Consider the following 22,470-nt stretch of genomic DNA (forward strand, 5'->3'; position numbering starts at 1 on the left):
TCAACCGTGGAATGACCCTGAGGGTAGCTGGCCAACGGGTCCAGCCTAACTCGAGCTGCTACACTGGAGCAAGCACCATAAGGACATCTTGAAATGAGAATCGGTTAGTACAGTCACTTCGCACAAAGATTTGTAGCACTGCCATTTGCCAATGAGAAACACACCAATACCATTGATGTAAAAATACTGAAATTGTTACTTTACAGAATTGCTAGATGACCAGATGCTGGGGGCAGAGGAAGCATGTTCACTGCAGACCAAGTAACCCATATAGTCATTATGGCGATTGCAAATAATCCTATACTTGGAAATAAACACTTGTGTTTGTTTTGATGTGTTTGAATAAACACCAGTACTTGAAGTTTGGATCCCTCTATGCTTATGGATCTATGACAGAAGTATGAGCTCAAACTGACATAGCCTACCTTGTGCACAGAGGAAGCAAAAGCCAGATGTGTTTTGTATTCATACCATCAGTGTGCAGTTGGCGCATTGTGTGCTTAGTAGATGATGGCTTGTGTGTACTGTTTGATACGGAAACACCATTTTTACGAAGGTGTGAAGAGTTAACCTAGCTGTGTTTGCTTTTGCAAGAGAACTACAATGTTTTGATTATTGGGTGACAGGTTTTCTTATTTGTGTGAAGAGTTTTGCAAAATAGTTACAAAAAATGTGCTTAAGCAATCAGAAAAAACTGTAACAGACGATTTAATCAAAAGGAGCAGCGCCCCCTGGCGTACACACATTCAGCTATAATGATGTATATACATAAACTTGTTTCTCTTATTGAGGCCGGTGTCTGACTGTAATGCATCCAGTCAGCTAAGCAGGAAAACGTCATGCTTCATTCATGAGGTCAAAGGTCAGTCAGCACAGCTAGAAGAAGGAAAATCTACAGTCTGACCTGATTCACTCATTACAGTGTATGCAAAACAAAGAGAATCACAACAACATAAGTCTTCTATATGAAACTTATATTATTTCACATTAATTTTTTTTGTTTCATAGAAAATACCAAATAAACAGAACCTGGAACAAAAATTAGAATCACTTGATTAAAAAAACCTTGGACATTACTTTGTGCTTAGTTTCATATTTAGTTCTGGGCTGTGACTGCCTGCAATACTCCACCTGAATGCCTCCTTTGAATACACACTTCTCAGTCTGTTTCCTTATGCTGAGCAACAACATGTTGTGTTGTGAATGACGTGTGCAGAGGGATCCAGCGGTAATTACAGTGTTTGTGATAAGCATTCAGAGGTTTTGGAGTGAGTCTGCCTTGATGTGCAACTGAGTTCCTCTTACAGAGAATAGATGTGCTGATGCTGAGTGACTGCTGTACTTGAGCCTGTTGAAACCATCATGCACCTGCTCCCATACACTGCACATCTAACCAAGTAAGTGTTTATTTGTTTATTCTGGTTTTCTTTGTTATGGATTCTAAGCAAACTGTGAATTGTCTCACCCACAACCTCCTCCAACTACCAAGTTTTTTTCCGCAACTGCTGAGGCCACAACACTTTGGCCCTCCCGTATCGGTCTGCTGCTTCAGACCAACCAAAGCCTTCTTCTTTAGTTTGACAACCTCCCTCACCACCACAATAAAGAACAGGACAAAGCTCCTCTGAGGGTGATGGTGAGGATGAGGAGAGGTAAAGTTTCTTAAGCTTTAATCAGGCTCAACTTCCTTTTTTTGGCCAGCTTGTGAACCATTTTATTGCATGTTAGAAAAAAGCTTTTGGTTTTCTGTTTCTGTCAATAAAACATATTTCTACTGATCTCTTCTTCAAATGTTTATAATGCAGCGTAATAAGCATGTTCTCAGTGTTACAAAGCTAAGATTGCATATTGAAGCTTTTTTGCTACCATGCTAAATATATGTGAAATGCTAAATAGGTCAATAAAAATGGAAAACATAATGGACTTTTCCTGATCTCCAGTAATTAAAAATCTTAGTACACTTACAGACTTTTCATTATTTTTAAATGTGGTACATGAATGTTTCATTCAGTCAGATTTATGGATAAAGAAAGAAGTCAAGAATACATAGAAAGTAACTGGAAAAAATAAGCTCAGTTCATATATATTTATATGTGTGTGAAACAAATTATATAAGATCTTAAACTTGCCCAAAGAGAAAAAAAAAGCATCAGAACATTAGCATTTTCAGACTTGTGCTTTTTACAAAGCAGAGTAGACGTGATCCTGGTCCTTACTGCCTTTATGTTGGGAGGGTGGACCCCAGTTCTCGTATGTGCCAGACAACTGAAAATAAAACATCAACAACATAAAAGCTGAGGTTTCAAAAACATTATGCATTATCAGTTTCATGCTATTAAAAATGAGAAGTACAGCAGTTTTGCTTCAGAGCAAAATACTGACAGGGCTAAATGTGATTTCACATATTTAGATATGGTGAACTGATGCTTGTCTGGGAAAGAAAAAAACATGCAAATACAGAAGAACCAACCTAATAACAATAACAATAAGAAGTACTAGAACAAAAAGAGAACATGTTTCTGTAACTTGGTCTGTTATTAATTTAAAAAAAATATTCATTTTTCACTACACTTCATTAAGAACATCACAGTGATTAAACTGTGGTCACTGAAACCTGTATAAACAGAAAGTAAACAAGTGACAGAAACTCACCTCCATGTTTTTGTTGCCTGCATTTTCTCTGATGTTCAGTGCAGTGTTCCTCCTTGTCTTATAAATGTAGAGGAGCAGGATGAAAACAGCCATCAGTAAAACACCAATCAGAGAGACACACACAACCAGACCCAAAGAGGAGTGAGGACAATCTGATGAAGACGTAGAAATCTTTGGAGTGAAACTCTGTCTCTGTGCTGTTGTTGTTGGTGGTGTTTGTGTTGTTTTAGTTGTTGCTTGTGGTGTCGAAGTATGTGGATTTGAACCTGTGAACAATACACAAATTTAAAAAAGTAGTGATGCTTGAAAATAAAAACATTTGCCAAATACAAAATGCATCATTAACATTATAATGAAATCTTTAAAGCAGATTAGAAAGTCATGGCCAGCCTCTCACTCAATCTCAGTGTCAATCCACATCACCTGATGAACTCAAACTCTTCAAAACATTAATTTGGAAACTTTTAGTGCACACTGAAAAAGTGAGGTTGGATGTTGGTGTGACAGATGGTTGTTTGGCACATGATTATATTATATTCTGCAGTGTATTGTACATTAACTGTAAAATTAGCAATCAACCGTAGCTTGACTATCACAAATAAAATTCTGTTCAGAATATAACACCATCATGCTTTTACACTAGAACTGATAACGGTCTGATTTTTTGAAATTCAGTTTGATTCATAATTTTCTCAAGCCACATTTGAGACACAGGTTTTGTCTGTCATTTGAACACAATGTCATCACCAACACAACTTGACTGTAACACTTTAATACATTTGGCCTCAGCTAGTGGCTATGCTTTTATATGTATGTGAACAGACATTTTTGAAGAAACAGAGAAAATTTAAAAGAACAACTCCCTCCAACAAAAGATTTAACATAGAGATTGTTTTGCACTTTTGCCAAATGTTCATTCATACAATTATGAGTCACAAATCTTCTGCTCAGGTTTTACTGCAGGATACAGGCATCTCATTAGAACTTAAATAAATTAAGGTGTTATTCAAAATAACAAAAGAAAAGATAATAAAAAAAGACACTGAAAAGAGACAATAGCCCCGACCGTGACAGTGAGTAACAGGAGTCCTCAGTTTTTATGTTATTTTATCCTACTGAATGACAAAGCATGCTATTGTTTTTTTTTTAAATCACATATTTCTTACCATCCTACTTACCAATGACAACAAGACTGGTACTGTAGTATGAATCTGGAGACAGAGGGTTTCCATAACCACACCTGTACCCTCCTGTATCTGACTTGGTCAGCTGTGTGATGGTCGCATGCAGTCCAAACGCAGATCCTGCTGTATATTCAATGCTGTATCTGCCACTCACAGATTTATCATTGCTTGTGTCAATGAGGATCTCCCCTTCATTCTTACACTCATTCTTACAAAAGAACTTCCTCTGTCCGTACACAGTATAGGCACATCCCAATGTGACTGCTTCTCCCTCAGTTTCTGTGCGAGTAAAACCAGAGGTTTTATCCAGATCTGTGAAGCAGAAGAACATGAATTAGTCTGTACTTCCTGTAAGCTGTTGTGTCGCATTTCCTGTAGCATGTAAGCATGATTGATGATATTCTGATTTTTATATAAAATCAGTGAAAATCTCAGAAAACACTCACCTGACCCTGGGCAGGATCAGTGACTACTCTACAATAATATTAGCATATTTAAAGAAGCCATTCAAAATGTTACATTCACATAATGAAGATTTGGAAGTACAGAGGGCTGACCTTTCATCTGCTATATTTAAATTTTCCCATAATATCAAATGTTTAGCCACTGTTCAATTTTGGCAAACAGAGCAAACTTCTTACTTCTATTATTCTTGATCAGAGATGTTAACTTGGGAGGGTTTTGCTGTTAAAACCAAGACACATCTGATAATGTGATGCTTGTAGGTGCAAGTACTTAGGCTAAAACACATGGACAGAAACACACACATACTTTAGTATAAACTCACCATTTGAAACTCTGACCACAAAGTCTGAGTATGAATCCGGAGCAGAAGATTTTCCCAAACCACACCTGTACATTCCTGCGTCAGACTTGATCATGTGTGTGAAGGTCACAGACACAATTCCTTTTCCTGAAGATCCATCTTTATAATTAATGCTGTATCTCCCACTCTGAGCTGTGCTTCCATCTGTTTTAATGAGGATATTTTCTGTTCGCTCACATTTTTCCTTACAGAAGAACTTTGTGCTTCCAGGTAAAGTTAAGTGGCAGTTAAGTGTAGCATTTCCTCCTTCAGCTGCAGAATAGATGTTGAGCCTTGCCATGACGAGCACAGCTGGATCTGTCAGATAAGAATAATAATAGTAAGATGAATATCAAATGCAAATATGTGCATTTTATAAAGTTCCCATAAAAAATAAAAATGAATAAAGAGCAGCATGAAAGAGACAATGAGGTAATCAGTCCTCACCTGACAAGAAAACAAAGAAGAGAAAATGGAGGATTTTCATTTTGGTTTTGATCCTGATGCAGAAAAGTTGTTAAACTTCAGAAGAACAGCGTCTGACACTTCACTCCGTCTGTGTCTGTCAGATTATAAGACAACTGTTTAGTCGCATGTTCCCTTTTTTTCACTTCCTTATATTTGTTCAGTTACACACAAAACATGCTAATGAGGATAGTGATGCGATGATACAGTGTACATGTGTACAAACATCAACATCATTAATCTACCTGTACGCAGTTTGTTCATCATGAAACATCTTTGATGCTGTGATTGTGAATGAACAAATTTCAGATTAAATTTGACTTTGTGACCTTAAAATACTGCTGATGCAGCTTTATGATGAAAGGGGAACAGAAAGCAGATAAAAAAATCTTTCATGCTTCTGGTAAATTAATTTTATTTGAGAGCTTTCCAGAGTTTCACTATAACTTATAAAACTCCTCGTTTCATTTTGGGGGTTTTTGTTTGTTTATTTGTAACTGAAGTTATTCGTACTGAGTCCTAATCAATCCGAGGTTACAAATATCAGTGCAATATCACAGTTAGATTAGGAATATGCAGGGGCCATAAAACAACTTCCTAATCCTTGTTCAATCTGAGGAACTTGTTTACTTTGTAACTAAAGGAGTTTCTGAATTTTGAATAATGCGTCTTGTTGAATATGGAGTTAAGGAGGTGCTTCACAATTGACTTTGACACAGCTGTTCTCTGTCTGACTGTCAGAATGACCCAAAGTACAACTTCCCCCATAACCTTTAATTTCTGAAAAATCCAGAGAGAGTGAAGAAACAGCAGGTCTCTGTCCAAATAATGGGACACAAGCTGAACTCATATCATGGCAGCTGAAAGTGTCCAAGCAGCCATTTGTATCGACAGGAGTGACATTCAAAATCTTTGAAACACTAAAATCAAGTAGCTTTATTAAGTGTGGTTTCAGCTTTACTGAGTCATTGGACAGTAGTTCTCTGCAAGTGATCTGTGAGATAAGCATATCATTTTGAGGAAGTCAGTTTATTTAAAGAACATTTTATGCTACCACAAAGATACTGCACTTTTATGCACAACTAAACTACCCAAAATATCCACTCAGCTATTAGACTGCTGTATGTGACAAGTTTACTCTTTGTAACATCAAAACAACACTTAAAGAAAATGGATACATATGAATTACATGTCATGCCATTGCACATGTGTCGCGAAATCAATCAATGTAAAGCAGTGTCACAAACCACGGAGGCCCCAGAAAAGTGCAATCAAACGATGAGTTTATTAACAGCCCGGAGAAAACATCAACATATGTCTTCTGACCAAAATACATGTTGTGGATACTTATAAAGCAGTGGGGTACACGCCCCCCCATGGCGTCAATGACAGATTAAAATAGGTTCCAGACATTAGTCACAGTTAATCGTACATCTTTAATAGCTATAAGCAGACATAGAACTTCTCTTTTCTATAACACCTTCCATACAAGGTAATAAACTTCAAGCCCTCAGGGTCTCTGAGGCTAATTATTGACTCTGATCGTCTGTTACCATCCATCCATCCATTCGCTTCCGCTTATCCTTTTCAGGGTCGCGGGGGGCGCTGGAGCCTATCCCAGCTGTCATAGGGCGAAAGGCGGGGTACACCCTGGACAGGTCGCCAGTCTGTCGCAGGGCTAACACATAGGGACAGACAACCATTCGCACTCACGTTCACTCGCACATTCACACCTAGTGACAATTTGGATTAATCAATTAACCTATCCCCACAAGCTGCATGTCTTTGGACGGTGGGAGGAAGCCGGAGTACCCGGAGAGAACCCACACAAACACGGGGAGAACATGCAAACTCCACACAGAAAGACCCTGGCCTGATGGTGGAATTGAACTCAGGACCTTCTTGCTGTGCGGCAACAGTGCTAACCACCGTGCCACCGTGCTGCCCTGTCTGTTACCAAGTAGAATAAAATATAGTAAGACACCTGAGTAAGACAAATGAGTTGAGGCCTCAGGCCGGACACATTCCTAGATTATATGTATTATATGTACTGTAAGCATGCATTGCAGTTATCCTTCTATGTTCTAGTTTCCCTCAGCATGTATCACCTGGATAGTCACGCCAGTGAAGCTTAAGACCCTTAATGAACCAAACATCAACTCAAACTAAGCGCAGACATGCAATGTGTATAAAATACTTCTAACCGTACTTGTAATAAAAGTTAACATAATGGAAGGATCCTCAAATGGACATCTTCAATAAATAACTGTAATGCAGTATCAATACTGTCAGAAATATTATTACATGAAATAATGCTGTAAAGAATGTTATTAATGCAGGTATAATGATTCAGATTATATGGCAGCAATAAAAGAATTTCTGTATCTCCACATTCCCTCTTTAGACATTCCAAAAAAGGAATGTCACCACACCTCGTGTTGTATCACTCCTCAGCCCACTCTATGGCATCTAAGTTCCTCGGGTAGATTGAATCCACCCGTCCAGAGTCCGCAACCCTAGCCATCGTTTTACCAAGAATCCTTTGACACAGGGAATGACACAACAACCACAGGTGACCAGTATCCCTAAAAGTGTAGCGAATGAAACCGTTGCTGACATAGCCAAACCTTTCCACCGTCCAAACACGGATACCACCCAGGACTCCACTGGGTTTCCGATACCTGAGTGCTCTTGCATCGTTTTAGACAAATTTTCCGGCCCTCCAGAGCTCGGGTTACTGAGCCATCTGGGGCAGTATTGTTGGGGATAAAGGTGCAGAACATGTCTCCGAACATAGCACAGACGCCCCCTTTTCTCCGCCAACAACATGTCAAGGGCCATTCGATTCTGCACTCCCATCAGCGAAGTCGGATTATTCTGCAAACCCTTCCATGGCGTCCCTGGTAAGGCTAGAGAGTCTCAGCCAGTTGTAATGAACGTAGTTAATGCGGTCATCATTCTTATTAGGCGTTATCCAAAGGAATATACTTTCCAACCCTGAAGCTACTGGGTCTGCCAGCTTATACTTGTTTGTAACTCCCCTGGGCACTCCTATGGAGTCTATCCTAGTCAGAGAGTTTAGCCGGGGGTCATATGCATGTATACCATGGGTCCCTCTTTTTGCCAAAATGTGTCTCTTATGTCTGGCTGCTAAGGTACGTGTGTTGTGTTGCTGAATAGTCTTTACCTGATTTCCAATCAGTATGAGTGGAGCGCCAGTCGCACCATCGCACATGTCCCTACGCTTCCCATTGGGACACGAACCAAAAGGGTGCTTTGCCCACAATAATAATACAACCCACTTCTTGCCCATGTTCCAATTAATGTGCTCGGGTCACTCACATTATTCGTGGTTCTTCCCGTGGGTGTGACGGCACACCAAGTAGGGTCGATTTCTCCCACCTGGTACTTTACATTATCTGTAGAAAACCTGAAACATGTATAGTTATCTTGTTTTGGCATAAATGAACTCGCATTCTCCGCTTGCCCTATCGTGTTTGGTGCCGAGATTATTAGTTTATCAGTTAGATTTGTCATTGAGTTTTTAAGTGTGACTCAGGCTTTGGGGTAAACTAAGTGTACCCTAATTACCCCAAACAAATCTGTTCCTGACATGTCCACCCTGATTACCAGATAGAATACGCCTCCCGGGCTCTCTGCTTTGGGCAGTATGTTCCATGGACCTAAGAAGATAGTGACAGGGTTATGAAAAACAGAATAAACCCTTTGAATTACTATTCCTTGCAGGCCTTCCGGCACATTTGGCTGCCATCCTACTCCTGTCCAACCTACCTCATTTTCCCAGGAGCACCACTGACCTGCTGTGTATGTATGGATGTGTTTGCCCCAGGAGGGGCTCCAATAAGCATAACATCATTCAACTCCTCACACTATCTATATGGACACCCTTTGGTCTTCCTTCTTAAAGATGGGAGCTACGACCGCAGATCTCCACACTATGTTGCAGAAAGGTGCCAACCAATACAACAACATCCAGATTCAACACAACAAAGTAATAATCAGTGTTGGGAAGGTTACTTTTAAAATGTATTCCATTACAGAATACAGAATACATGCCCCAAAATGTATTCTGTAACGTATTCCGTTACGTTACTCAATGACAGTAACGTATTCTGAATACTTTGGATTACTTAATATATTATCGTGCTTTTTACAACAACGTGAATGTACTATTGCTGTGTGATTTATTACTGTTACTGAAGGTCCGCGACTCCGAACTGTAGTAAAGGGACCTCTGACTAATACGGCGGGGTCCCTGTTGGCTTGTAGCCGAAAAATAGCTTTACTTTGTTGTGTGGGTCAACTTTTCTTGCGAGAGACAGAGAGAGGCGTTGAAAGACTGCTCCAACGAAACTTATTGTTTTCGGAGGAAAACACGAACACGGTGTACAGTCGAGTCTTAATACCTTACTTACAACTGGGCTCGTCAGGCACTCTTCTTGGCTGCAGTGGTTATTATTATATTTACATGCTTCCAGCTCCCGTTTTTCCTCGATGACAACTCGTACCTTTCCACTCCCCTTTTTCTCCCTCCTCGCGCTCACAGACACATAACGTGTATGGCAGTCCATTCTCCCTGCAACACGGACTACACTGCCCATGATGCTACATTCTTTAGAGCTATGCTTGTAGCATTCTGCCTGTTAGCTTAGCACAACAACAACAACAACGAAAAGGCGCTCTCTCACCCAGGAAACACACAGTCGCAGAGAGAGAGAGCGTCGCCCTGTAACCATGGCAACCGTAACGCTGCCGCCTGGAACAACAGATCGTAGCTGTCAAACAAAACCCAAACAGTCCTGACCCGCGACAAAATGAAACAGGAAAGTACTGCAGTGTAATCCATTTATTTCAACAAAGTAACTGTATTCTGAATACCACCTTTTTAAACGGTAACTGTAACGGAATACAGTTACTCATATTTTGTATTCTAAATACGTAACGGCGGTACATGTATTCCGTTACTCCCCAACACTGGTAATAATACATCAATTAATTAATCATCAGAGTACCTGATTTCGTGTTTTAGTAGACATAACCACTGCTGCAGATACTGACTCTGGATTTAAGGAAGGAAATGTGAGAAATAACTGACAATGATTCAGACTCTGAATATCCTGACAGCTGCACCTGATCAGAACCTGTTTGTTTAAACATCACGGATCATCGGGCAGTCTATCACTGATTAATGATGATGATGGTGATGACGTCAAAATAATTTGTTTTAAAATGAAACAAACTGTTCACCTCAAGTTCATGTCCTCAGTTTCATTTTTGAGGATTTAAAATTCAAATTCCAAATGTACCTTCTAAAACTAAATAGCTGATGGAACTCTCTACCCCCTGATATAAGAAACATTGCTTTTCTCTCCCAGTTTAAATCTTAACTCAAAACCCATCTGTTCATATTTCCATATTCACTGTGAACCCACTGTTTGTTTATTTTATGTTGTGCTTTTTATTTATTTTTATTGTTCTTTATTTTGTCATTGTCCTATTATGCATTTTATTCTATTGTTAAGTGTCTTTAGGTGTCTTGAAAGGTGCTTCTAAATAAAATGTATTATTAAAATTATTAATTATGTTGCTGTATCATCGCCACCACCACTATCATCATCATCATCATCATCATCACCATCTTCATCATACACATCACATGAACTGGAGATTTCCAACTGCTGAGTTTGTCTTCATTTCAAAAGAGTATCTCCTCTTGGCAGGGCCACAAAACAACAACAACATTGAATACTACTCAAACCGGAAACAACCAGTGCAAACACATGAACAGTGTGTCACATACCCCAGACCTTGACATAATTTAAAATTAATAAACTTGAGTTTTCAAGTTTAGAGTAAAATACAAATAATTATAAGCTTAGAATAAATTGTGAGTAAAAAAAGATAATTAGATTATTTCCAGAAATTCAGAAGTTTGATAACACATCCAAAGCTTTCAAATTACATGAAAACATTTCCCATTGCTTCTTATAACAAAATTTAACACCACATTGATTTAATATAGCTGAACTGATGACACTGAAAACATTCTGCAGTTTTTTTTTCACTTGCAGTAGAGAAGAGAAGCAAACTTATCTTTCTGACACTCAGTGAGATATCTTTAAACTGACACATGGGAATGAACCATGTACATCTACAGGTCGGACAGTTTGGTCGATCTGCTGTGTGCAGCAGGCAGTAACAGCACTTGGTGCCTGCTTACTAGTGATGGGCAAAGTGAGGCTTCGTGAAACACTGAAGCATTTGTGCAGGAATTATATTGAAGTGTCAAAACAATCTGAAACCATCTCCACAGTGACACCTGCTGGCCTCTGGCTATGAATACATCTTGATGACACTTTTCTGTGATACAATGACAAAGACAAGTCCTGCACAACTCCAAACAAAACTACTTTTTATACCAGACTGTCAGTAATCATGATCATCGCATGATTTGGGGAAATTCGCACACAAACAAGAAAAGAAAAACACTGAGACTGTTAAAGACAACAAGCTGTGACTGTAATGATCAGTGTGCCAAAACAAAATTTGCCCCCTGTTCAAATTTGTGTTGCTTACAATAAATCACTTTATGAAAAAATAAATAAATAAAGAGAAAAGACCGCTGTGTTTACTGTAATAACCACACAGGGTTGCAGCTGATTTTGGGCTCAGTCAGATTTGTTTTTTTTACTCCCAGCCTCAAAATTTGGATGTGTTTGGCTGACTTTAAGTTTTCATCAGGTTTGTTCTACACACTGTCAAACTAAGCTAGAAGCTGGCACAGCAAAAGGTTTTATTTTTTTTATTAATTTTAAATATATCTATATATAAACAAAAAAACAATTTGATCAAATGTAATCTTTATAAAAAGTTCAAGCTTCTTGTTTTAATTCTGACCAATGATAACATTTAAATCATCCTCTGCTGAGCGACCTTTGAACTATGAATGGACTTTCTTTAACTTTCCACTGCTGTGGAGTTTGTATCCTGTAACACTGACATGATGTTTTACTGAGTCTGGAGTTTGGGTCATAGTGAACCTGCTGCCTGTTGTTTATGAGATATTCACACCTGAAGCATCAGTGACAATAAAAAAGGGAAAAGAAAAAACTCATCACAACCTGGATGAACATTTCTTTTGACAGTATAACTGTCCGAAAGTCTCCTTATATTTCAGTCGCATAGTTATAACTGCACTGGTAATGTCTGCCGATAAGTTCCACTTTGTTCTTACTGTTTGCTGCGGTGATGACGTCACATGCTTTTACGACGGTCCTGCCGGGGAGCGGCATGTTTTAGTGCAGGGGAATAGCGATCTCCAGCCGTGTGCGTTCCTGCGCAAATGTGAGTCAAAATCCCTCCAGTTCTACGGGTCCATTTCCACTTATAGCACGGGTTGTACTTGTTGACGATAATTACAGGGGTTTAGGCCAGGAGATTTATCGAGCTTGGTAGAAACATGTGACTTACCACCGTAGCCTTTGTTGCGGGTTGGATCTGTGCACCGCAGTTGGGTTATTTAGCCACTAGAGGGCACTGAAGACCATGTAATTGTCGACTTTTCCTAATTTTGGGGCATTAGCTTTTCTGTTGCCTGAGATATGCAGGTATTCTTGTTTCCTGCCTGTTCAAATGGGATTGTGGGACTTTCTTATGTCAGAGCATTCACCTCTGAGCATTATCTGTGTTACAGTTCATTATATTGGTGTGATGTTGGGAAGTGATGATTGTTATATTTACATGTGATAATTGTTTCTCCTTGTTTCTTGTTATTCAGAACCACACGTCTGCCCACACTTGTTAAGTATGCCTACTGCTGTACTGTTGAGCTGCTGTTAACTTCGATTAAAGTATATCCGTGCCCCACTCTCTGACTGGAGTTTAAGTCCTGAGGGAGCTATCATCCCAGCATCCCAGAGATAACTCTCTAACAATAACTATTTTCTTTATGGCGGTGCAGTATTAGAGCAGCAGGTTACAGATATGTTGACGTCACCTGATGCTGCAAATGACATTTTCCTTTGAAAGTAGAAAAACTACAAAACAGAGGAACTCTGAGCTAAAAACTCCTTGAGGTTTACTTCCTCCTTGAGTTTTTTTTATTGAGACTTTTAAGGAGTTCACAGCTCAGTGTGCCGCTCTCTCTCTCTCTGCTGATATGAGTGAAAGGAGCTCGCTCACCAGTGTGTGTCTCTCCCTTTCTCTCATTAGATATTAATATATTATTTATATCACATTTATTTAATTGCACTTAAGGGTCCAGTGTTCAAGTGACTGGAGAGTCTAGATTGGTCTAGATAATAATAATAATGAGAGAGAAGATTATTTTCTTAAATAGAAGTAGTATAAGCTGAAATGATTTCTCCTTTATCGCACAAACATGTTGTGGTCATATGTATAAGAATGTTGAATAGATGATGCAGAGAGCTGCATCTGGTGTGACAAAAAAAGACATCAGCTTAGAAGAGTGGATTTGTAGCACTTTTTCTTTGAGAGATTTTTACGTCCTCTTTCTGTGACTTCAATTACTGAACTGCACTCCAGTGTCTACATTTGATCCTCCATGTTCAATTCTGTCACCTACTGTGTGTGAAAAAACAAACAAACAATGAAGGGTTAAAGAAAACACACATACTGTATCACAGTAATATGCTGACTTATGAGTGTTTCAGAGGAGCATCACAGCACCAACAGTTTCACCAAATGTACAAAGTAACATTCAAAGAATCTCACAGAAATGCTGCAGTTTGAACATCAACACTCAGCTACAGTTAGAGCTGAAATGAGCCTGTCTGTTCAGATGGTGGCGCTATAAACTCACTTTTTCCTGCTCCGTCACAGACACGATCTTATATTCAGAACGGATTATCTGCAGCTGCGACAGTAAGTGAGAATGGATGCGGAAGAAGCTGCTTGTTAGAAATGAATGACTGATCAGAAACACACCAGGTTAAACCAAAAGATGAACGGCTTTGAGTCACACCTAGTAAAGAGTCAATTCATCTCAAACTTTTTTTTTAGTCTGGAAAAGAAAAAAAATGTTAATAAATGACCGAATCGAGTTTTAAGCGAAAGACTGAAGCGTGCTTGTGAACAGAGGTTGAGAGGAGAAAACTCAACTGAACGAAAGTGTTAGATTTTCAGCGCTGTCTTCAGTGACTGTGCTGCAGATAACTGCGATGTTCTGCTTTATCATTGCAACAACTGCACCCTCGCCTGTCAACATTTTTTTTTCATGTTGGAGACAAAGCAATTCGTTCTCAATTGCTGTTGATTTCAGGAGACTTTCCAAACTGTTTTGGTTCAAAAGAGCTAAAGGAAAATCATCATCAATGTTGGCATAAAAACTAGATGCTTTTATTGTATGTGCACTGATAATGCTTACTGTCCTGTCATTGTCAACCAGTCAACATACGTAAATAACACATTGTGATCATGCTGAAGACCACAGACAGCATTCCAGGTGTCCGGTGGGATAAAGGAGCTGGAAACATCACCTGATTAAGAAAAAACAGACAACAGACTGAATAAATGAAAGAGGGCTTCTTCATTGCACATTTTTCACCAATCACAGGCCTCCTCTTTCACTCTAGACTTTGACCAATCACCGATCAGGATGAATTGCACTACTGTACTGTGCATTAGTGATGGTAAATTTGATTATTTTTACTGAATCGGGTGTTAATGAGTCACTCACCAAAGTGAATCGGATTTTTGAGTCATTTGATTCACTGAGTCAGTTGACCAGAGAGTGCAAAAATTTTACATTTTCACTCAAACTTAATTTGTTTCCCTTTTCATGTGAATCCCACTGCTAAGATGAATGATTAAAAAAACAACAACTATTTTATAGAGGAAAAAAAGAGCAAAAACATTTCTAAAATTAAGCAACTTCCTATCAAAATTGCTTAATAAACATTTATTTTGTTTATTTGTATTTTATTAGTATTTTCCTTAAGTGTGTCAAATATATATTTTCTCATCTAAATGTCCACTGCGCTGTGAGCCAGGGGGCGGTAATGCGCCTTAACATTGGTTGCCAACCAAGAAGAAGAAGAAGCTGCGAGCCAGGAGGGAGGGGGTGAGTGAGTGAGTGAGTGATTCGTTCGCTCGCTCTTTGATTCAGCACAGGAGGGAGGGGGTGAGTAGCTCAAATGTTAGCATGTTAGCAGCGCGATGCTACTCTGAACCAAGGAGCTATTTTCTTGATGTGAGCTTCTACTCAGGGTTTTTTCTTCCAGTTCAGAGCAGAAATGCTTTTGTTACGAAACTGGCTGTTGTTCCCCCCCCACAATTTTAATTATAAGCTACATATATTTCTACTAATGGAATTAGTTTGCTAACAGCAACAGGGATGAGTCAGTGAGTCAGTTGGGCTTGTGAATCATGATTCACGAGTCAGTAAAGTGATTCTCGAGTATTGAACGATTCGTTCACGAATCGAACATCACTACTGTGCATCCCCCAGGTGCGTGATTTTCTGTCAGACAGGTTTATCTCCTTGTTCCACTTTTCCCTCTTTCTATCGCTCTCTCTTTCTGCGTCTGTTGTATAAGGACACGCGGGGTTCATTTCCTCATTGATTGCTCCTTCAGCATTTCTGATCGTGGGAATCGGGCGTCAGTGCATTTTTGGGATGAACCAGGCGGTTTTGATCCGACTCTACAAAGTCACAGGTGTGCTTGCCATCCTTTATCCACTTAATTTGTTTAGTAAGTGTTTTAGTGGCTTGTTTGCGGCACTGTTTGCAGACTGCCCGATTCCTTATTTCCAGCTGTTGTGCAGAGGGCAGTTGTATTCCTTCAGGTGGATATAGCTTTCTTTCAATTCTGGGCTAAGCGGCATTTGCGCCATTTTGCCACCAACGGCAAATTACAAAACTAGGAGCTAAAGCTATTTTGTTATTTCTATGACTAGATGGCTGCCATGCAGAACTTCCATTCAGCGGTGAATGTTCAAGTGTATCGGCCCAGCCAGTGGAGGAAAACTGCTGCCTCCGTTTTTGCTCGTCCTTTGAGGATTTGCTCCAGTTGCCACAGAGTGCCGTATGGGCATCTTGTTTTGGAGTGTTTGCTCTATGATAAGTTGTTATAAGGACCATCACCGGCGCATTCACCCGTGGAGTGTATGCATTATGGTTTTATCGTGTCCTTTTAATCTTCTCATGATCCTCAGCCACTGAAGTCCAGCTCAGTATTTCTGTTTACCTAATTTATGGCACTACTACAGCAGGGGCGGAACTAAAGACATCCGATGGAGTGGCAAAGTCAAAGCCATTTCTTTACAAATATGCAGGCTTTATATTTTCTAATATGAATTATTTATAGTTAAAATACAACTAATGCACTAAGTATACACATGTTTTATATAAATATAGTTTATAACTTATTTTGTTAATGGACACATAATTAAACTTTTCAATTACAGAAAACATGTGAATGGCCCTGCAGCATTTAGGAATGTAAAGATAAGCTGGTGGACTTGTTGGGCTTAAAATGGTTAACACTATGAAATGTATTCAGTTTTAGAATTTATATTTAATATAATCTGCGGTTAGCTTCGAAGTGTAAATGCTAGCATATGTTAAACAACTCTTCACCTTTCATCATAACCCCCCCCCCCCCTCACTGAACTGCTGTTCTCTCAGCTCAGTCATGTGTTTGTTAGAGTGTGCAGAATGTGAGTGGGAAGACGAGCAGACACCAGCTGCTGTACTTTATCTCCTCCTTTTCTTCTCTCTCTCTTTAACCCATCGATCATCATTTTTTACAAAGCTAACCACGTGATGATGTGACTTCTAATTTCACTGTAATGTAAGAACTCACACAGGCACATTTTATGAATTACACTCTCAGGGGTGGACAACTCCAGGCCTCATGTTTTAGATGTGTACTTGATCCAACCCATCTGATTTAAATGGCTAAATGACCTCCTCCACATGTCCTGAACTTCTCCAGAGGCCTAACGAACTAATCATGTGATTTAGGTGTGTTGACCCAGAGTGAGATCTAAAACCTGCAGGACGCCGGCCTCCAAAGCCTGGAGTTGCCCACCCCTGCATCCCCAATAAACGGCTTACTCAGCAGAGAAGCAGCATAAAAAAAAAACTTAGAGCCCAGAACTAATCATGAAACTTAACCCAAGTTAATGTCCAACTTTGGAATCTGTCCAGTCTGACTTATAAATATAGAAATCAGATCAAACCAAGAGAAGTCAAATGATTTTGTTTTAATCCGCTTTTATTTGTTCACTCAGCGCACACATTTATTTATAACATGAACACATAAAAATCTACTTTTTTCTCCTGGTGGACAAACTCTGTAACTGCATCACTGCTTCTGACCTTTGACCTCATGTGTTGATGACTCTTCGCCTCTGTCTCCTCTTACAGGGAGAAGATGATCTGCAGGATCCTGCTGCTCATCATCCTCACCTCATGTGTCTCTGGTTAGTTTACAGCTTCACTTTATGAACTCCAAATAAAGCTTAACAACAGATTTGTTCCAGTTCTCAGTGTGTCTGCTCCTCTCTTTCCCTCTCTGTCTCCTCAACAGGATCATTTGTAGTCAATGTGACACAGACCTGCTATCAGGCAGAGGAGAACCACAACATCACACTGGAGTGGACGTTCACCACCAAACCTGACAGCTTCATCACTTCACTGAAGATCCGCTGCAGTCGTCCAGAACTCTCAGTCCTGTATCAGGTTCATGAAGGTGTTGAAGTGTCAGAGTCTCAGGATGCAAAGTTTTCAGGACGAGTCCAGAGTGACAAAGACGCCCTCAGAGAAGGACGAATCAGACTTCAACTGTCCGGACTCAGGACTGATGACTCGGGTCTGTACAGATGTGAAGTGAAGACAAATAGTGGCAGCAGCTTTCAAGATTGTAAACTCAGCGTCACTGGTAAGTTGATTGAGTAGAACTTTAAAAATGAGTGTCATATTTTAGTTGAACTTTAGGATAATAAACTTTGATGAATTGATTGAACTTTCAGGATAAAATAATATTTTCTGTCCTTCCAGCAGCTGCTGATGAGCCCAAACATCAAACTCCAACAATGAACCCACAGACAGAGAGTCGAGGAAGGATCGGCCTCTATGCTGCACTCATACTGACAGCAGCTGCTGCAGCTCTGCTCATCACACTGAGTTTAAAAGCAGAGAAAAGAAAATGTAAACATGTAAACAGTCACAGTCTGAGTAGTGTGGTCACCTCGACTTCTTCTTCTTCTGAGTCTCTTCCTGCTTCTTCATCAGAAGCTCCACCCATTAGCTTAATCTGACTGAGGACCTCACCTCCCTGAACTCTTAGAAGCTTACGTTAAAATGGAAGAAAACATTTCCCAAACTGTTAAAATTATTCAATAAGTCATCCAAAGCTTTCAGATTAAATTCATACATTTCCGGTTCCCTCTTATAGCATTCATATAGCAGAACTGATGACACTGGCAACATCCTGCAGGGTGTTGTTCAGTTTGCAGTATTGAACTTTTGTACCTTAACAGTATGGACTCGACTCAGGGAGAGGAATTGGGCAATGCAGTTTGATCGGTGGTCTGAGCCTGATGACTTTGTAGCCACTGCTGTTTCTCTGGCCTACGTTTAATCTGTGGGCTGTTGCTTTGCCTCGTTGTGTCCTCGTTGCTTTTTGACTTGTTTTCTTGTTTGATCCATCTGCAGAACTTAAAAGTATTTTTTTTTTTAATTTAATAAAGTATTCAGAATAAAAATTGTTAGTCTTATTCAGAGGAAGGCCTAAAGAGGAGGTGATTAGGGGGCCCTGGTGGTGGGTATTTATGTGTGCTGTGATTATTTATGAACCATGGTGTGTGCTTGGGACATCATCATTAGTTCCTTGCTCTTTTCCTCATTATTCCTGAGCACCTCATCCTGCCACACAGTCATAGTGGAGAACTTTCAAAGGGTTTATCCGTTAGTCCCTAATACTTCATTTGTAACTGGATCTGAATTTTCGCTGTTATATTATCAATTTACATTTTAACTAGTTAGGAATGAAGATGTGTCATTACAATGATACTCATTGTAGATTTCATTAGTGTCACAACAGTTAGGACCACATGGTTACAGGGTCATGTACTGCTGTTTTCAGTGTGAGTCACCTGTTAGTTAAAAAGTTACTGTTCAACTCCAGCTTTTAGGCAACAGTCAGTGAATAGATTGTTTATAAAAGGTTTATACACATATTCAATGACAGAAATGCAACATTTTAATAGACACGTTTAAAACACAAAACTGTAAATCGCCCTTTGATCAAAACAATAAAATCAGTCTCACATACTTCGAGTTGAGTTTTGGAGCTGATTCTATTTCTTGTTTTATACTTAGGTTATTCAACATTGTTGACTCACGTGAGAAAAATTCAGCTTTCTGTGTGATTTATTGCCTCATAATTTAAGACAGCTGAAAGCCAGAGCCAAGAGTTCTGCACAATAGTGTTGGGTTCAGTCTGACTGAAATTATCCATTTACAGATAAGTGTTTAAAAACCTCTTCATACATCCATGAATGCATCCTTCACCATTGTGTCCTGATATGTCTGGGTAGATAAGAAAGCTGCTGTATTGTTGTTATATCAGTTTCTCGTTGGTTCATGCCGCATTCCTTCTAAATTGTTTTTTACTACCTGTTCAACAGGTAATAAAGCGAGAAGTGCTTTTGATTTAAGAGAAGCACTTTCACGATGTAAACAAATTTCTTTGAGTTTCTTCCTCATTCACAAGCAGATAAAAGAACTCCAAGAACTTACACAGTTTTCTCCATTGCTGACACAAGCAGCTGTCCATCCATCCATCCACTCTCCTCTGCTTATATCGTAGGGTAAGGCCTGTAAAACTGCTCACTCATTCACTCTTAAACTGGAACAAATCTGTTGTTGAGCTTTGGAGTTCATAAAGTGAAGCTGTAAACTAACCAGAGACACATGAGGTGAGGATGATGAGCAGCAGGATCCTGCAGATCATCTTCTCCTTGTGAGAGGAGACAGAGGTGAAGAGTCATCAACACATGAGGTCAAAGGTCAGTCAGTACAGCTAGAAGAAGGACAATCTACAGTCTGACTTCATTCACTCATTAAAATATCTAAAGACAAAATGAAAGACTGCAGAAATATCAAAGCAAAGTTGTATCCAGACAAACAATAGCATCATTATATTTAAGAATAATTAGACTATTAATGTGTGTTTAAGACACTGATATGTTTTACAGTTTACAGTTCAAGAGTATTAATGCAGGAATCCACTAAGTGGAGTCAAAAATAAACTATTTAGTGCTGCTGGCTGTTTTTCACTGACATTCTGCAGCCATGAAGTAACAGTGTACTGTCACGTACCAACTGGCTATGCTCAGCTTTTTAAAGCTCTTCCTTAGTGTGATTGTCATCTTAAACAACCTGCTCATCGACATGCCTGAGGCGTTTATGATTCATACTGGTTGTACTCGTCCCAATAGCCCCTTGGGATATTCCAACAATCAAAGGCATGTGCTGCCTTTGATTTCCTTTCTTCTCTTAAAGAATTTACAACACTTTTATAATGCAGTTGTTACTAAAATAACTGAGAATAGATTTCACATTTATGAATGTATTTTTAACTGATATCATTAATAAAGGCCAGAGGTTCCCTACATCTTTTAAAAGACAAAGTCATTTTGTGCAAGAGTTTCCAGCAGGTCAACAGATTGCGCTGTTGACCTGCTGGAAAGCAGTGTAAGCAGTGTAAACTTGTGGAAACAGAAAGGAACTACATCGATATCTATTTTAATAATGGAAATCAACGGCTAAAAAAAACATATGAACACCAGATAATAAAAGAGTGAATGGTTCAGTGTCATGTGTGCAGTAGTGAGACATTGAACTTAACTAAAACTGTGCAGAGCCAAAGCGATGTGCTTAGTTGGAAATACATTTACTGCTCATTTAGAACAAATGACTGTCTCAGCAAACGAGGACACAATCACACAGCCCACTGTCTTTGTTAGATGCGCGCCTGTCTCAGCACAGTTCACAAACTCCCTCCAACACAACGTCCGGCCCACTGTGCGGCTCCACCAATGAGATCCGAGGGCCTGCGCAGTGGTATTAGCATACAGCCTGTATAAAAAGCGCTGCTCTCAGCCACGGAGCTCATTCGTTGCTGTAGAGTATTGAAGAGAGAAAATGCCTGAACCTGCGAAGTCGGCGCCCAAGAAGGGCTCCAAGAAAGCCGTGACCAAGACCGCCGGCAAGGGCGGCAAGAAGAAGAGAAAGACCAGGAAGGAGAGCTACGCCATCTACGTGTACAAGGTGCTGAAGCAGGTCCACCCCGACACCGGGATCTCCTCAAAGGCCATGAGCATCATGAACTCGTTTGTCAACGACATCTTCGAGCGCATCGCAGCCGAGGCATCTCGCCTGGCCCATTACAACAAGCGCTCCACCATCACCTCCAGGGAGATCCAGACCGCAGTGCGCCTGCTCCTCCCCGGTGAGCTGGCCAAGCACGCAGTGTCTGAGGGCACCAAGGCTGTGACAAAGTACACGAGCTCCAAATAAACTGGCATCAGACGCCAACACAACGGCTCTTTTCAGAGCCACACACTTTAAACTGACGAGCATACGTCCTATTATTCAACGTACAATTACTTTGTTGCCAACTACTGCACTTGAATCGCAGATGTTCGCCTGTGTCACTGCGTTGTCTCAATCCGCTGCAGTGACAGAGATGACCGAAATGGATTCCCGATTTTTTTTTTTTTTTTTTTAAATTGTAGAGGGATAAACGCAGAGTTACAGCAACTTAGTATCTGACCGTTCAAGCATACTTTTTATTTTATTCCTGATATGCGAAGTTGCGTCTTTTATTGCACTGTCTATATTAGTTAGGTCGTATAGATGACGCTTTATGAAGCTGTGAAGCTTTTCACCCCAGCACAAAGCGTCTTGAAGCTTCATTTGCTCTAGCAGGACACCTACTGGACATAAAAATATTAGTTGGCATGAATTTGAAAAGTGTGGCCTTTTGCACACAGCCTGTAAATGTCAACAACAAAAGGAGTGTGTAAAACATGTATATTGTAGTGATGGCAGCATACTGTGTATATTTATACTGGCAGAATGGAAAATGATTATTTGGAAATGCTTAAAATGGAAATGATCATTTACTGTGAGGTGTGGTTAGGGTGTGGACAGTGGTTGTGCTTTTGTAGCGTTGAGGTGTGGACCGTGATTAGTGTTCAGGGAACACGTCATTGGTTTTTATTTAAAAACAGTTTCTCCACTGTGGCAGGTCGTAGATTTTTTTTTTTTTTTTTTGGACAATAATTCCCCTGCTTTTGAAAATAGTCGGC

The 22,470-nt window shown here is 39.8% G+C and overlaps 3 protein-coding genes across 4 annotated transcripts; 2 read left to right on the top strand and 1 right to left on the bottom strand.

Annotated features, from left to right (window-relative positions):
- Positions 1-692: 692 nt before the first annotated feature.
- LOC113018198 (polymeric immunoglobulin receptor-like) lies at positions 693-12,980 on the bottom strand. Its single transcript, XM_026161260.2, has 6 exons — positions 12,362-12,980; positions 5,089-5,203; positions 4,624-4,959; positions 3,831-4,148; positions 2,653-2,918; positions 693-2,265 (listed from the first exon to the last, which is right to left on the bottom strand). Exons 2-6 carry the CDS (start codon positions 5,126-5,128, stop codon positions 2,182-2,184), a joined length of 1,044 nt encoding a protein of 347 aa, XP_026017045.2. The 5' UTR covers positions 5,129-5,203; positions 12,362-12,980; the 3' UTR covers positions 693-2,181.
- Positions 12,981-15,589: 2,609 nt separating this feature from the next.
- Positions 15,590-19,426, top strand: LOC113018253 (programmed cell death 1 ligand 1-like). Of its 2 annotated transcripts, none has more exons than XM_080298601.1 (4): positions 15,590-15,803; positions 17,519-17,574; positions 17,682-18,032; positions 18,152-19,426. In XM_080298601.1, exons 2-4 carry the CDS (start codon positions 17,526-17,528, stop codon positions 18,409-18,411), a joined length of 660 nt encoding a protein of 219 aa, XP_080154727.1. In that variant the 5' UTR covers positions 15,590-15,803; positions 17,519-17,525; the 3' UTR covers positions 18,412-19,426. The 2 variants fall into 2 exon arrangements, with proteins under 2 accessions (XP_080154727.1, XP_080154728.1); XM_080298602.1 differs by having other exon boundaries at positions 15,599-15,803; positions 18,155-19,426.
- A 1,417-nt stretch (positions 19,427-20,843) lies between these two features.
- On the top strand, positions 20,844-21,721 carry LOC113018227 (histone H2B 1/2). Its single transcript, XM_026161295.2, has one exon. The coding sequence runs from the start codon at positions 21,302-21,304 to the stop codon at positions 21,674-21,676; it is 375 nt and encodes a 124-aa protein (XP_026017080.1). The 5' UTR covers positions 20,844-21,301; the 3' UTR covers positions 21,677-21,721.
- The last annotated feature ends 749 nt before the right edge of the window (positions 21,722-22,470 follow it).

The sequence above is a fragment of the Astatotilapia calliptera genome, chromosome 3, assembly GCF_964374335.1.
Source record: "Astatotilapia calliptera chromosome 3, fAstCal68.1, whole genome shotgun sequence".
Lineage (NCBI taxonomy): Eukaryota > Metazoa > Chordata > Actinopteri > Cichliformes > Cichlidae > Astatotilapia > Astatotilapia calliptera.

Coding starts and splice junctions, on each gene's coding strand:
- LOC113018253 (XM_080298601.1), top strand. CDS start 17,526: ATGATCTGCAGGATCCTGCTGCTCATCATCCTCACCTCATGTGTCTCT. Junction 17,575..17,681: donor CCTCACCTCATGTGTCTCTG/GTTAGTTTACAG, acceptor TCTCCTCAACAG/GATCATTTGTAGTCAATGTG. Junction 18,033..18,151: donor TTGTAAACTCAGCGTCACTG/GTAAGTTGATTG, acceptor CTGTCCTTCCAG/CAGCTGCTGATGAGCCCAAA.
- LOC113018198 (XM_026161260.2), bottom strand. CDS start 5,128: ATGAAAATCCTCCATTTTCTCTTCTTTGTTTTCTTGTCAG. Junction 4,149..4,623: donor TGTGGTCAGAGTTTCAAATG/GTGAGTTTATAC, acceptor TCTGCTTCACAG/ATCTGGATAAAACCTCTGGT. Junction 2,266..2,652: donor CAGGCAACAAAAACATGGAG/GTGAGTTTCTGT, acceptor TTTTATTTTCAG/TTGTCTGGCACATACGAGAA.
- LOC113018227 (XM_026161295.2), top strand. CDS start 21,302: ATGCCTGAACCTGCGAAGTCGGCGCCCAAGAAGGGCTCCAAGAAAGCC.